The following is a 16,559-nucleotide window of genomic DNA, read 5'->3' on the forward strand; positions in this document are numbered from 1 at the left end:
AAAATAACCAGACAAAATTATAAAACAAACATATACACACTACTCTATATAAAATGGGGTTTCCCAGGTGGTGATAGTGGTAAAGAACCCGTCAGCCAATGCAAGAGACATAAGAGATGTGGATTTGATCCCTGGGTCAGGAAGACTGTCTAGAGGAGGAAATGGCAACCCACTTGCCTGGAGAATCCCATGGATAGAGAAGTCCGGCAGGCTACAGTCCATAGTGTCGCAAAGAGTTGGTAATGACTTAGCACGCACACATGCATATATAAAATAGATAATCAACAAAGACCTACTCTAAAGCACAGGGAACTCTATTCAATATTCTGTAATAAGCAAAGTGGGAAAAAAGTCTGAGAAAGAATGGATATATATATATATATATATCAGTTCAGTTCAGTTGCTCAGTCATGTCCAACTCTTTGCGACCCCATGAACCGCAGCATGCCAGGCCTCCCTGTCCATCATCAACTCCCAAAGTCCACCCAAACCCATGTCCATCTAGTTGGCAATGCCATACAGCCATCTCATCCTCTGTCATCCCCTTCTCCTCCTGCCCTCAATCTTTCTCAGCATCAGGGTCTTTTCAGATTAGTCAGCTCTGACATCAGGTGGCCAAAGTATTGGAGTTTCAACTTCAACATTAGTCCTTCCAATGAACACCCAGGACTGATCTCCTTCAGAATGGACTCATTGGATCTCCTTGCAGTCCAAGGGACTCAAGAGTCTTCTCCAACACTACAGTTCAAAAGCATCAATTCTTCTGCGCTCAGCTTTCTTTATAGTCCAACTCTCACATCCATACATAACTGCTGGACAAACCTGAGCCTTGACTAGATGGACCTTTGTTGGCAAAGTAATGTCTCTGCTTTTGAATATGCTGTCTAGATTGGTCATAATTTTCCTTCCAAGGAGTAAGCATATTTTAATTTCATGGCTGCAATCACCATCTGCAGTGATTTTGGAGCCCCCCAAAATAAAGTCAGCCACTGTTTCTACATCTATTAGCCATGAAGTGATGGGACCAGATGCCATGATCTTAGATTTCTGAATGTTGAGTTTTAAGCCAGCTTTTGCACTTTCCTCTTTCACTTTCATCAAGAAAGTTTAAAAAAAAAAAAAAAAGCAGAATTGAGGTTTCTTTCTAAGAAAAAATTCTGCCCCAAGTGTAGAATCAACTCCTGCCCAAGAGTTTCCAGCCTGCTAGCCTGCCTGACAAACTCCCACAGCTACCAGATGATACAGAGTCTGCCCGCAAGGCAGGAAACTGGGGTTCAATCCATGGGTCAGGAAGATCCCCTGGAGAAGGAAATGGTGACCCACTCCAGTATTCTTGCCTGGAAAATCCCATGGATGGAGGAGCCTGGTGGGCTACAGTCCATGGTGTCTCAAAGAGTCAGACACGACTGAGCAACTAATACTTTACTTTTACAATTACACAGTACTGAGGGGCTTCCCTGGTGGTTCAAATGATAAAGAATCCGCCTGCAATGTGGGAGAACTGGGTTTGATCCCTGGGTTGGGAAGATGCCTGGAGGAAGGCAAGGCAACCCACTCCAGTATTTTTGCCTGGAGAATCCCCATTGACACAGGAGCCTGGCGAGCTGCAGTCCATGGCATTGCAAAGAGTTGGTCATGACTGAGTGACTAAGCACAAGACAACACAATTACATAAGCCAATTCCTTCAAATACATCTCTCTTCAACAATCCTCAGCAATCCAACACCCATCAGTGTATGTCACCACATCAAAAGAGGAAGGAAAGAGACTTCCCCGGCAGTCCAGTGGTTAAGATCTCCCTTCCAATGCAGGGGACTCCGGTTCGACCTCTGGTTGGGGATCTAAGATCCCACATGCTGTGGGGAACTAAGCCTACGTGCTGCAACTACTGAGCCCACACACTGCAATGAAAGATCTCACATGCTGCAACTAAGACCTGACACAGCCAAATAAATTAAAATACTTAAAAGAAAAAAGAATAAGCAAGAAAAACCTTATGGTCATTTGACACAGGAAAAGCATATAGTAAATCAACACCCATTCATCATCAAACTTTCCAGCAAATTACGAATAAAAAGCAACCCTATGAAAAATCCTTACCTAACTTTGTTCTTAGAGACAAAATATTAAGGCTTTTCCTCAAAGCTTGCAGAAAAAGGTAAGGACGCCCACTCTCACTGTTTCTTTTTTTTTTTAATTTAATTTTATTTTTTAACTTTACAATATTGTACTGGTTTTGCCATATATCAAAATGAATCCGCCACAGGTAAACATGTGTTCCCCATCCTGAACCCTCCTCCCACCTCCCTCCCCATACCATCCCTCTGTACTTATGATCCTATCCAGTGGGTCAAACCATAAAAAGAAATAACTCTTTTATTTGGAGATTACATGATTTTTTACATAGAAAATTTTAGGAAATCTATAAAAGAACTACTAGAACTAATAACTTTAACAAGGTAACAATATAAGACCAATTTATAAAAAACAACCATATTTTTATATACTAGCAAAATACTAGAGTATCAAAAGCACTCAAGAAAAAAACAAGAACAAAGTTATACCAGCTGACTTAAACTTTTTGCAGAACTTTATTAATCATAACTATTTGAAATGGCCTAAGGATATTCAGTTAATTCACTGGAATAGAATAGAAAGTCCAGAAAAACATACATATTTTTAAGTCACTTGATTCTTCATAAAAGGCACCAAAACAATGCAGTGGGGAATGGAAAATATTTCCAATAAATGGTGATGAAACCACTGGCCACCATACAGAAAAGAAAAAAATTAAACTTAACCCCTAACTTACACTATATACAAATATCAATTTAACGTGGCTCTTAGACTTAAATGTGAAAGCTACAAATTACAAAGCTTCTAAAAGAAAACAGAAGATTATCTTCTTGTCCTAGTGGTAGATGTAGACAGAGGTTTCCTCGATAAAACATAGCAAAATCCACAAAAGAAAAGCACACATATAACAAAGGACCAATATACAGAATATGTAAGAACTCACAGCTCACTAATAAACAGGCAAAAAATCTGAACACTTTATAAAGAAAAATGTAAGAATACCCCAAAAATACATGAAAAACTGTTCAATATCAAGAGTCATGAGGGAAATGGGAATCAAAAATATACTTAGGGGACTTCCCTGGTGGCCCAGTTGTTAAGAATCTGCCTTGTGATGCAGGGGACCTGGGTCTGATCCTTGGTCAGGGAACGAAGGTCCCACAAGCCTCGGAGCACCTAAGCCCACGGCCGCAACTACTGCAGGCTGTGCGCCCTGCAGCCCACACACAACTGGAGGCTGTGTGCTGCAACACAAGGTCCCCAGGCCGTAACTGAGACCCAGCGCAGTTAATAAAACAAAACTGTACTGAGATAACGGAACATACATCCAGTCGATTCTGGATGTATGAGAATACCATTTAATCCTCATTCCCCAAAAATATAAGAATACCAAAAAAATACATGAAAAACTGGTGGGAAATATATGAAAAAATCATGCTAGTGTGAGTGTAAAATAGTACAACCACTTTGGGAAACAAACCACTGTGACTTACAAAAACATGGATAAATCTTAAAAACACTATGGTGAGTTGAAAAAAAGTTTTACACAAATAATACACTATTTTATGAATTCAATTTCTATGTAGTCCTAGATCAGGCAAACCTAACCTATGTTGAAATAATCAGAACAACAGTTGCCTTCTGGAAGAAGGTGGGGATAAGGGTGGGACTGATTGGGAATGGACATGAAGTATCTCTCAAGGATAATGAAAATAATGTTTATTTTAATAGGGATGTAGGCATTTGTCAGATCTCACAAAATTAAAAACATAAGATTTATAGATATGACTGTAGGTCAATTTTATCTCAAAGCAAACACAATATTCAATTAATGACTGCATGATAAAATGTTTAGGGAGTAATGGTTACTGATGCTTGCAACTTCTTTTGAAATGTACTTAAAAAGTTAACTGATGGATATACAGGGAGATACATTATTTAATAAAGCAACAGAGGTGACTTTACTCTTAAGTCTGAATATTTTCATTGAAAAAAGGTGGAAACGGGAGAATAAGGAAGACCTTTATGTATTTATATGAAGAAATCTCCAAGATGCAGGGTTATACGTTTCATATTTATAAAGAGAACACAACAAATGCCCTTCTAAACAATGCCAATTACTATAAAAGTGTATGACCCAGGTGTCTTCCACTGTACTAGTACTTAAATAACTTATATGGTTTAAAAAAGACAAAATGAAAATGATTTAAACAAAACAAAAAACAAAGCCCTATTTTCAAGTATATTAACGTTATGTATAATTTATTTAAAATTACAAAAGATCATTTTTCAAATTAACTTTTAGTGCTACTTAGTACTACTCTAAAGATACTATAACTAGCTTAGATTAATGAATAGATGATTACATTTTCATTTTCAGATTTTTTATAATTGTTGTTAGCATGAATAAATCCATCTTACTTGAGATGAGAACTCACCAACAATGAGTTTAAAAAAATAGTAACATAAACATTTACATTGAAATTTATATCCCTTTGGAAAAAATTTACGTATTTATTTGGATGTGCCAGGTCTTAGTTGCAGCATGCAGGATCTTTAGTTGTGGCATACCAACTCTCAGTTTCAGCATGTGGGATCTAGCTCCCTAACCAGGGGATCAAACCTGAGTCCCCTGCATTGGAAGTGTGGATGCTTAGCCACTGGACTAGTTCCAATTTCTCTTTTTTTAATCATCATGGTGAAGAGAGTCCTATTCTATGCTTTTATACATTATAAAATAACTGGTGAATGATGAGGAAGAAAAAACGAGCAAAGAATCTGAAAGAACAAAACTTTTTTAACTTAAAAAAATAAGGTTAACATTCTTTGGTCACAAGAGGAAATAATATAAAATTTAAAATAAAGATAGAATTTTTAATAATCAAAGGCAGCAAAACCATAACAGTTAAAAAAACAAAAAATAAAGCTCATAGGGTTAGGGAAATAGGGCCCTTTGCATATGCATGTCCAATAACATATAACACACTCCGTAAAATGCAATTATAAACATGATTTAAAACACTTACCCCTTCTGCTTCAAAGGTAATTCAAGTTTAAATATGGTAGCATCATTAACAACTGCTTTATATGCCTGCAAATAATATAAAATAAGATATGAACATTAGTTTTAATACTTAAAATATAGTCAGAGGAATTATTGTAATTCTAAAAAAATCAAATTAGCTTTTTTTTAATGATGCACCTGGCCTGATAGAATTTTTCAAGTGAAGGATTTCAACATGCTCTTGTCATGTTATGATTATCATTATTCTCAAGTGAGGTCTTAATACGGCCTGATAACCATAACATTATCTCTTGTCCACAGTCTCCTACAAAATATTTTCATATCACCTCCTTTTTCTTCAAATCTCCAGTATTTCCTCCCTCATGCATATTCTCAGCTGATGATATGGACCTCCTATTTCACTGAGAAAACCAAAGTAATCAGAATTCCCTCCTCTTTTCTCCAGCATCATCAATTTTCCCTTTCTCCATTATTTTTATAGCCTCAGTATGCATATATATTATTTTAAATCTTAAAAGATTCTCGCTTGGCTTTGTCCACCTTCAGCTACCGCCCCATATTTCTCTCTCATTAAGCTAAACTTCTAGAAGAATGATCTAACTCACTGTCACTAATTTCACTACTACCATTCTTATTTGAAACTGTTTTAATCAGGCTTTCAACACTTCTACTCCAATCAATCATTCTTGTCAGTCACTCACAACCTCCATGTAGCTGAAGACCACAGTCGGTTAGATCCTTATCTTACCTGACCCGTCAGCAGGATTTGAAAACAGCAAACCATGCCCTCCTCCTGCAAAGAGTGTTTCCCACTTGTTTTCTAGCACAGCATTCTCCTCTCTCCTCAGGAAAGATGGTTCCTATTGGGTTTCTTCTCTTTGCTACCCTCACTCTTAATTTGAAGTGTCAGAGCTTTAAAAACCATCTATATGCTGAAGGTCTCAATTTTATTTTTGCAGGCCCACCCCCTCCATTAAGTTCCAGATCTGATGTTGCCATATGGATGTTTAATAAACATTTCAAAGTTAACTTTGTCCAGAACCGAGTTCCTAGTCTCTCTTTAACCATCTCCCCGGAAACCTGCTTCTTTCAAAGTCTTCATCTTCCCTCACCTCAGCAAGCATATACTTTTAACTGATCAGAAAATCTGAGTGTCATCCTTGACTGATCTCTTTCTATCACATTCCACATCTGATTCCAGTATCAAGTCCTATATACTCTATTTTCACAACACATTAAAAATCCAACAACTTTTGACTACCTCCACCTACTATCCTTCCGGGCTGCGCTTCCATCATTACTTAACTGAATTACTTACATAGGTTCTTAACCCATAATCTTGCTTCCTCCCTTGCTTCCTTCAGCCTATTCTTTTTGTAGCAAGACAGGTGATTCTGATAAAACATTAAGTCAGATCCTGTCATTTAGTTTAAGATCTTTCTATGAGTTTCTACACTACTCAGAGTAGAAATAAAACTCCTTACCATGGCTCTCACAGTCTTATGATGATCTGGTCTCCTGTTATCCCTGACTACCCATTTCTGATTTCTTACTATTCTCCCCCTCACTCGATCCACTCTGGCCACAATGATCTCTTTCTTCTCTGGTTCTGGAACATGACAGGCATAGTCTTGCCTTAGAGTCTTTACAAGTGCTGTCCCTTCTGGCTAAAGCATTATTCCCTCAGAAAGCCAGGTGACTTATTTCTTAATCAACTTCAATCTTAATCTGAATGTCACCTCAATAAAGCCTTTGCAGGCCATTCAATTTAATATTTCAAACCACCTTATTACCTCCATACTCCCTTAAATCCCTTTCATATTTTATTTACCTATGTACCTTTCTATCCATTTATCTATCTAAACATAGTGGAGAAAGCTACTATGGAGAAAGCTGATTGTCTTTTTAGAGTCGAGAAAAATATTTCACTTGGGAAGTAAGGAAAGGTAGTTTAAGAGTGGAAAAACTAATGGTAATTTCTAGTGATAGGTTTATGACATTGAAAAAGATACAACTTTAAGGATAATATTATGTTTCATTATCATTATCCTAGACTATAATGATGGGAAATAAGGTATGGAAAACAGGGATAAATGTGATATAACTCTCATAAGAGCCGTAGGAAAGGAAATAGGACAAAGAAATCAACTCTGCTTGGGACAGGATGTTGGAAGAGGCAGAGTATCAAGGAAATTCCAAGAGAAGTATACTTTGAACTGAGTCTTAAGGAAGGATGAGTAGGAATTCAATAATCAGTAATATTCTAAAGAGGAAAACATTCTTGAAAAAATGAGGAAGAGAGCTAATTTCTAGCTAAATTCTGGTCCACAACCATACCCAATCCTTACAAAAGCATATAAGAAATCATATGTAATACGGTTGCCCTCCACTGTTGAAAAATAAGAGTTGCTAGGTTTTTTACTTTGTAGTTTAATAGCATAATGATGCAAGTTTCTTACTACAATTAAATTATGACAATAGTGTTAACATACAGGAATATTACCTTGTCTCTTGCAGTAAGAAATCGTGGGTCATCTTGAAAAGCTTCTTTGACAAGTTTACTGAATCTATTAAATAGTGTAAGTAACTGCTCAACATACTTCTCAGAGTCCTAAAAAATAAAGTGTTTTATATTAAGATGAGTTTTAAAAAAGAGACTAATACACAAAAAATAAGAAAATATAAACATAATTTTAATAAATCATTATAGCTTTAAAATTTGGAAAATTTTCTGAAATATTTTTTTCTTAAGAAAGGTGTTCCAACATCACTGTTTTGCCATCAATTACTAGTTTAAATACCTGATCCTGCATTTACAAATTAACCTTGATATATACCTATTATTGTCATTGAGGAAAACTTACAGTAGTAATAGTTTCAGCAGCTGCTACCATATCTGCCAGGCCCGCACTGATGATATGCTCCTCCAAGTCTTTTAACATTGGTTCTATCCCATTAGGAACTTTGTCCATCAATGAAAACATTAAATGTAATTCTGAAAGGATAGGACATACTCATGTAATCATTTCATCCATCAGAATAGATTTTCTCTTTGATTTGTATCATGGATCTAGAAAGCCTATGATAATAAGAGTGTGGGGAAATATTAGTTGGAAGTTGACAGCTTTAACAGTATTCTGCGAGTACAATTAGTTTAGGAGTTGTTATAATAAGCATAAGCATAATACTATAACTGCCTGACCTACCTTCTCAGTCTGACACAAATTATTTTTAAAAGAAACTCTAAATAAAGTGATCACATACTGTAAAACCCAACTCCTCTTAAAAGGTGAGTCATCTGACTTTCAATAAAATGGAAAATATTTATTCTAAGAAACACAAAAGTTTACACAGAAGATAAGTACATTTCATAAGCTAGATGTAATATTAAACACACGATACACAGCAACATCAAGGGGTAAAATAATCATGTCCTTAGATTATTCAGAGTGATAAGATAATATAAAACTGTATTCATAAAGCATTTTTCAGTTTACAAAATTTTCTCCTGTTAACCCCCACCTTGGATCAGTGGACTCTACTTAGTTTGGCATACAGAAATTCAAATATTTCATTTGTACCGAGTGAGAAACTTGCTTTTACTACAAAAATACTTCTGAAGAATGTATAGATTTAAGTGAACTGAAATACACACTTGAAACACAACTAGAGATTAGATAGGACCTTGCAATTTTATAACATGAAATCTAGAGAGCAATACATCAAAATGTGAAAAGTGGTTGTCTCTGAGCAGTAAGGATATGGGTTAATTTTTCTTTTTGGTATGTATTTCTTTTGGTATTAATATACTTTCTACTTTCCCAAATATAACTTTATGGGGGAGAGGGATCAAGATTACCAACACAGGGAGTTCTATTGCTTTCTAAAAATATTAGTCATAAAGTTCCACACCAAAGTCAAATTACCTAGTTCTATCCTATACTGTACATTTATCATTTAAATTAGCCTTTAAAAGCAGAGTCTTACTTTTGAGAACAAATTGAAATGTACATGAGCACATACAAACATACTGATACCCAAGGAGAAAAAAATCCTTAAAATACAAGTTCATAATCTTCTTTACAGCATTTCTAACTATGCTAAATATTTTTATCCTTTTCTTTACACAGTTTGCCATAATGAAAATACCTATGTATAAAAGAATGATCTAACAGTAATGTATTAAAAGCGATGTGCTTCAAAGATATCCTATTAAAAAAGTATAACTTTATGTACTGTTTTACCTACTTTCAGTTTCATTTCGCTTGATCATGCCTTGGCACTCTGCTAAGATAGTCTCTTTAAAGGATGTCACCAGGGCATTTACACAGCATTCCATGAGCTGAAATATATCAAAAATTGGTCAAGGCTATTATAAGCACAAATAAAGCACAAATCTACTCCACTCTATTTTGCTTTACAGTTCCATAAAACCACATTGTACAACAACAGCAAAAAACTAAGTATACTGAAAGTAGATTTTACTTACCTTTATTAGAGGGTTGATGAAGATAGATACTCTATATTTGTTTACCAAATATACTCCCCCATAAGGAAAAGCCTAGGAACTCAGGTTCTCTATAGAAATTTCAGTAAAAGTCCCCAGTGAGGGAAGGAAAAAAATTTTTAATCTACAAAATCAAATTAAAAAACAAACAAACAAACTTTAATTAACTCTTATCTGGAGAGAACCTGTGTTGGAGTTAGATGCTAAAATTCTAAAAGTATGAACATTCAGTTCAACTCATAGTAGGTATTACTGCTGTGGGCACCAAAGAAGTGTTAGAATACCAAGAAAAGAAAGCTATAACCTCAGATCTGGAGAAGATCACTATCTTATAAAGGGCAAACTTTAATAAATAAACTAAGTTAAGTGGCAAAACACACACATACAAACAAAGGAACTATCATTTTTTCTGGGTAGTTAAAAAGGTCTCATCCACCTGATGAAATTTAAATTGGATCTTGAAAAGTGAATACAGGTCTTAAAATGGATTGGTTATTCTAAGAATATGAAACTGACTATGGCAGTGAAGAGATAATAGGAGAGAAAGCTAGAAAGGTAGACTGTAGCGAGATTACGAATAAAGATCTAAGGTTTGGGACTTCAAAGGTTGTTGTTGCTGCTTAGTTGCTAAGCTGTGTCTGACTCTTTTGCAACCCCTTGGACTGTAGCCCACCAGGAGCCTCTGTCTATGGGATTTTTCAGGCAAGAATATTGGAGTGAATTGCCATTTCCTTCTCCAGGGGATCTTTCCCATCCAGGGAATGAACCTGTGTCTCCTGAATTGCCAGGCAGATTCTTTACTCCTGAGGCACCAGGGAAGCCCATTCTATAGGTATGAAAGGTTTTAAACACAAGATAAATGTAATGAACTTCTATTCCCCCACCAAGTCATTTTTAAAGGATCAGTCTAACTGATCAGCAAGGTAGGTAGTACTGAGTGGTAGTAGGGAGACTGACAAACAAGGCTGTTGAAAGATTCTAAGTAAGATGATCAGGGTGTAACGTTCTGGTTGGGTCTCAGGAAAATCCACCCCACTCCATCACTGCTCCTCTGTGTCATATATTTTTACTCTCCTTGCAGGTATCAAAATGAATAGGTTGTGATTACCTACACAAGGTACACTAAGGCTGATATCTCTCTTCTTCTTAAAATAGATCAGCTATCTGTATTAAGGAAAGGGAATTATATGTGCCTTACAAGTTCTTTGCTAAAAATTCCTCTTAGAACTGACTTAATGTTGCTAATTACTGAAGCTGAATTTGGGAATGGAGATTCATTATACCACTGTTTCTACTTCTTAAAATGTTAAAAAAAAATTCTGCAATAAAAGTTTTCAGGTCCCTCCCTCTTTGAGAATTATGCTAATGACTTTAAAGTCCATGTATGTCAGTTCTGTCCTAAGACAAGCAATAGATATATGACGTGGTTGAGAAATTTCTGCCAAGGTGGGGAGCTCTGACCCAATTGCTGAGTAATTTCATTCTATACCGGCTCTGGAATATGCACAACAGAACACTCCCACTTTCAACAGAGAACAGGTAAATCTAACTATATATAACTTATAATGAATAAGAAAGTGCAACCAGAATAAGCTCTGTTTTCTAAAATAAGCTCTATTTTCTATAATCATCTGTTTTCTATTTCACTGAAAATTTACACTTGAACATAATCTAGCTCTGGAGTAGTCCAAATTCTGCAGACTCTAAAAAATCTAGAGTTGTGTGTTTCAACCTGTTTGTTGTGAAATGTTTTAATGACTGTGACCAGCTTTTCTTTTTAAAATAATATAGAACAGAACTACAACAAAAATATCAAAGTGCTTCACATACAATAACAATGAATATTATTTCATATAATTTTGTTTCAGATATGAGTAAATAAACAAAGAACATACTAAGTTACAATAAAAAATGTATTTCTTATTATGGGTTTCAGTGAGGATTAAAAGGAGAGGCTAGGGAGGCTAGGTGGTACAATGGTTATGACTCAGCCGTTCACTGCTAAGGGCCTGGGTTTGGTTCCTAATCAAGAAACCAAGATCCTGCAAGCCATGTGGTACAACCAAAAAAATAAATGAATAAATAAATAAAATAAAGGAGAGGCTACATTGACAAGATAGCTGAAGTAAATTGAGCAGAATTTGGTAACTGCTTAGATGACAGGAGTTAGGGTTATAACAGGTTACTGAGGAAAAAAAAGAAAGGTTACTGAAGCACTTTCTAGCTTGAAAGGTTAAACAAATTATTACAATAACTAATATCTTTTAATAAGAATCTATGCTGTACCAAACATTGTGCTAAATCCTTTACATACATTATCTGATTAATACCAATATGTCATTTAACCCATGACAACCTTATGAAACAGGTATTTAACATATGAGCAAATACGCTTAGAGAGGCTAAGTTACTTTCAAATATTATACAGTTCATAAGATCTTGAGCTGTAGTATCAGGTCAGGTACGTTACTCCAAGCCTATGACTTTTGATACTATATTAGAGAGCAAGTATATACTTAGTAATGGCTGTGTGCTCAGAAATTAGTTAAGTGTTGTAAGAAATAGAGAAGATAAAACATGGTTTATATGCACAATACTCTCACAATATAGTTGGGGTTATGCAACTATAGTATATCTAAAAATGTATGTATTCTTCATACATAACAGAGGTATATGAAAAGTTCAGTTACAATAAAGCAAAGAAGTGGAAATAAACACACTATTACTACACTATAAACTTCACAAGGATAGACTGTGCTCTGTCCAGCTATATACTTATGGACTCAACACAGTGCTTGATAAATAACATAAAGCAGCCTATAATCTGCTACTAAATCAAGTTGTAGAAACAATAGCTACAGTGGGAATTCAAATAAGAGAAAACGGATGAAGGCTAGAGTATTTAGAGAGACTACTGCAAGATGGGCTTTAAGAATTCTGAAGGATTTGAATAGGAAGAAAAGAATAGTAAAACGATACTTAAAAGCATGAATCCAAGAAAAAAATGAACAGAATGAAGTATATGAATCAGTAATTATTTCTTAGTGGGTAGGATGACTCTTATTGGACAGTATTAAGTTGGAAACAGAACTTAGGACCAAATTATGAAGGGCCTTGAAAATAATGATATTATGGTTTCTGAATAAATAAAAATTGAAAGTGATGCTTATAAAAGAGTAGCCTGAACTCACAAAAGAAGAAATACAAATGGTTCAATATAAGAATAAACACGCTCAGCCTCATTAATTTTTCTTCTTCTTCTTTTCTTGGTCATGTCATACACCATGTGGGATTTTAATTCCCCAACCAGGGATGGAACCCATGCCCTCTGCACTGGAAGCACAGAGTCTTAACCACTGGACTGGCAGGGAAGTCCCCCAGTAAGTTTTAAATGCACATAAAAAATCTTTTAAAATCTACAACACCAGGAAACTGGAAAAATTAATAGACTGACAAAACTCAGATCAGCAAAAATAAACAAGCATACTGTTAATGGAAATAAGAATTAACAACAATATTTCTGAAAATCAGTTTGGTACTATATAGCAATCTGTAAAAGGTGCATACTCTTTGCTTCAGCAATCTCATTTCCAGGAAATTCCATTCCAAGAGAATGCCACATGTAAGAAAGATGTATGCATAAAGATGTCAAAAATATAGAAGGATATAAGATATAAAGATATAAGCATGTAAATATATTCCAGGAAGAACTATTCATAAAAAAAAATCTATAATAATAATGAATAATAATGAAAATTCCCATCAGTAGAGAATTGGTTTCTATAGTGCATATATATGATGAAATACTTAGAGGCATTAAAAATAATGTTATAATACAGACGTGTTTAGCATACCAATGTACATCATATTTTTTTTCAAACTTTGGGGAAAAAAGAGAAGAAACAAAAAAGGGAATTCCCTGGTGGTCCAATGGTTAGGACTTTGCACTTTCACTCTGAGGGCCTGGGTTTGATCCCTGGTCAGGGAACTAAGACCCTGAATGCTAAAAAAAAAAAAAAGAGGGGGAAGGAAAAGAAAGAGTAAGAAAGGTGGAAAAGGAAAAAAGAAAAGGAAAGAAATGAAAAAAGAGATCTTAACGAAGTAAGTATTACAAAACAGTGATGATTGTTGAATCTGCTGGCTGAGTTTGGAGGGTGGGGTTCATTCCACTATTTTCTATACTTTTGTAAATATTTGAAAAGTTTCATAGCAAATAATTTTTTAAAAAAAGAGAGAAGAATTATGGTATAGATCCCTGTGTATTGAAAAATCCTTTAGAAAACTACTTTATATAGGCAAAAAGAAGAAAGGGCAGTTGCTTATTTCCAAAGAGTCTCGCCATCACAAGAGGGTCAGATCCTTGAGGGCAGGGACCATGTTATTGCTCTTTTGTATTTTTCTCCCCATCATTTACCAAAGTCCTACAAACAGAGTCAACCCTGAGTATATACTGGTTATTTGAAAAATACATCTTGAATGGAAAGGATAGTGATAAACCATCTCTCTCACCTTGTATTCCCTTTCTGTCTCCTTTTGCTAGCTTCCGTGAAGAAAAAAACTTTTTGCCATATGTCATCAATTCCTGTATTTTGCCTGAGATGAGCACAACTTCTAAATCCATAGCAATCTCCCCAGAGGTCTGCAAGGTGAAACACTTTAACTATCAATGTGCTTGATGTTTTTTTTACCTTCCTTTATAGCAAAACTCTTCAAAGATGATGCCTGCCATAAAACACAGCAGGCACTCAGTATTTGTTGAATGAATGAATGCATAGGTCTGTGAAGATGAAAGTTTGGATAGGTAGGCTAACTGACATAGTAGAGTCTTTTTTAGTGGTATTCAATTTGCACAATTAATGCTACTTCACTGAAGTTTAATGAAAGCAATAGGAACAGTTCTGACTTTTGTTATGTAATTTCATACAAGTAATAATTTGCTTTTCCCTGAGCTATAAAATAGAGTCATCGAATTAAAAGTTATTCTAGATTACTCCACCTTAAGATTCTACTTTATCATTATCAGGTCTTTAACCATACAAAGATATCTATAATGTATTCAAGAATTCATTTATTCCATGTATGGCTATTCTCAACATTAACTTTTTTTTTTAAAACTTTATAACCAGTGTTAAGTTGCTTCATTTCTAAACTAATTATACAAGTAACTCTCTATAGACCAATGAAGCCAATTAGACTCACCTTGACTTTTTAAATACCACCCTTAATATACTTAAATACTTGAAGGTTAACAAGTACTTTAATGCTAATAACTTATGACTTGTGACCTTGTTGCTAATTCAGTTTTTTACTCAATGTTTTGCATATGTAGTAAAATAGTTTCTGTCTGAGAATAAGTAAGCAACTTCTGTAAACCACAGCCCTAAAAGTAAAAGTACCATCCTAGGCACAGCACTTAAATGTTTTGATATGGTAGTGCATTAAACACAAGTAGGTATTACCCCACTTTACAATTTGAAGAAATTGATAACGGGCACACAGCTAGTAAAATGACAGTGGAATTAAACTCCTCACCTTCTTCCAACATGTATGCCCCTAATCAGTGTAACACACTGCCTCCCTTTCAGAGCTTTGGTCACTGTGAAGAAATGAAGACTAACCATCACCATTTCACTCTCTCTATTCCATCATTCCATTTAACTCTAGTGTTACTTTGAAGACAGGAAGCAGTTCTATCTTCTTATTCTTGCTATCACAAGGCTTGACATAGTTCAGATGCATAATAAATAATAAACATATGACTTCAGGTAAAACCAAGGTATATAAGACTATCACCTAAAATACTAATAGCCTCAGAAAAAAATTTTTTCAAGTTATTTTCTTCTATATTTTTTCTCATTCTTTTGGGCATGAATTGATACATAAAAGGAAATACTTTATATACTTTACATAAAAGAATAATCTCACTACAATGAGATTATTGTAAATAATCTCACTATTTGCTACAATGTAGGCAAATGCCATGCTTTTGTTAACAGTTTGTCCCAGGCCCTCTAATCTACTTAATAATCAGTAAATTTGCCATAAAATTTCTAAATTTGGAGAAAATGGAAAATGTCACAATATTAGCCACACTTTTAATCCAACAGTGTTAATTTTCTCAACTTTTTAATGCATAATAATGTGAAAATTTTTGAAAGAATGGCAACATCATTTTAGAGGGACTGTTTTTTTCTCATTCTTTTCTTACTGTTAAGTGTCACTTTCTGTGGTCAATAGCACCTCTTCAGGCAGCAGAGCTCTGAAGTCTTTTACCCAGTTCTGTTCATCTGCCACAGGCCCATCAATGATAATCAATCTTACTAAAACTGTGTGTATAACTGGATCTAAGTGGGATTAAGTTGCTCTCCTATAAGTAAAAGTTGAAGTAGGCCTATCAGACATCTAATACAATGCAGCTGCTCAGAACTCTTGGCCTAACTTTCTAGTTTCTCCACTGAACTGCAAGTAGCTAAAGTTGCTAAATGGGTTATCTTCTAGATGAGTCAAGTATCACTATATAATACCTACTACAAACACATATATACTGATGACTCAAGCATGCTTGCAACATGTATACAAAGACACACTTACACACAAAGTGTATGATCCACTCAGCCCAAACTAGGCCAATTAGAGTGAGGCTAATTAAAACCAGTGGGTTAAGACTCCTCTCAGGTCACAAACCGGAGGGACAAACTGGCAGCATTCATGATCCTGACTTCAATTCAACACAGGTGCACTGGTGACTCAAATAACATGAACACTACTACTATAGATAAGATAAATATCCAACAGTGAAAAAAATTTAAGATTTCAAACAAAATATATATTCAGTTCAGTTCAGTTGCCCAGTTGTGTCCAACTCTTTGCGACCCCATGAGCTGCAGCACGCCAGGCCTCCCTGTCCACCACCAACTCCCGGAGTTCACTCAAACTATATTACCATTCTTT

At 35.2% G+C, this 16,559-nt stretch overlaps 1 protein-coding gene across 3 annotated transcripts in view; it reads right to left on the reverse strand.

Moving 5' to 3' along the window:
• The window catches only part of CUL5 (cullin 5), a 128,461-nt gene that overhangs the window by 31,807 nt on the left and 80,095 nt on the right, over window positions 1-16,559 (reverse strand). For all 3 annotated transcript variants that reach the window (XM_070384276.1, XM_005903800.2, XM_070384275.1), the window contains 4 exons: window positions 9,350-9,443; window positions 7,966-8,096; window positions 7,605-7,712; window positions 5,103-5,167 (listed from right to left, as the gene is read on the reverse strand). In XM_070384276.1, coding sequence (XP_070240377.1) covers window positions 5,103-5,167; window positions 7,605-7,712; window positions 7,966-8,096; window positions 9,350-9,443 — 398 coding nt within the window. The remainder of the gene's footprint in view (window positions 1-5,102; window positions 5,168-7,604; window positions 7,713-7,965; window positions 8,097-9,349; window positions 9,444-16,559) is intronic.

This window comes from Bos mutus, chromosome 15 (genome assembly GCF_027580195.1).
Source record: "Bos mutus isolate GX-2022 chromosome 15, NWIPB_WYAK_1.1, whole genome shotgun sequence".
NCBI classification, from domain to species: Eukaryota; Metazoa; Chordata; class Mammalia; order Artiodactyla; family Bovidae; genus Bos; species Bos mutus.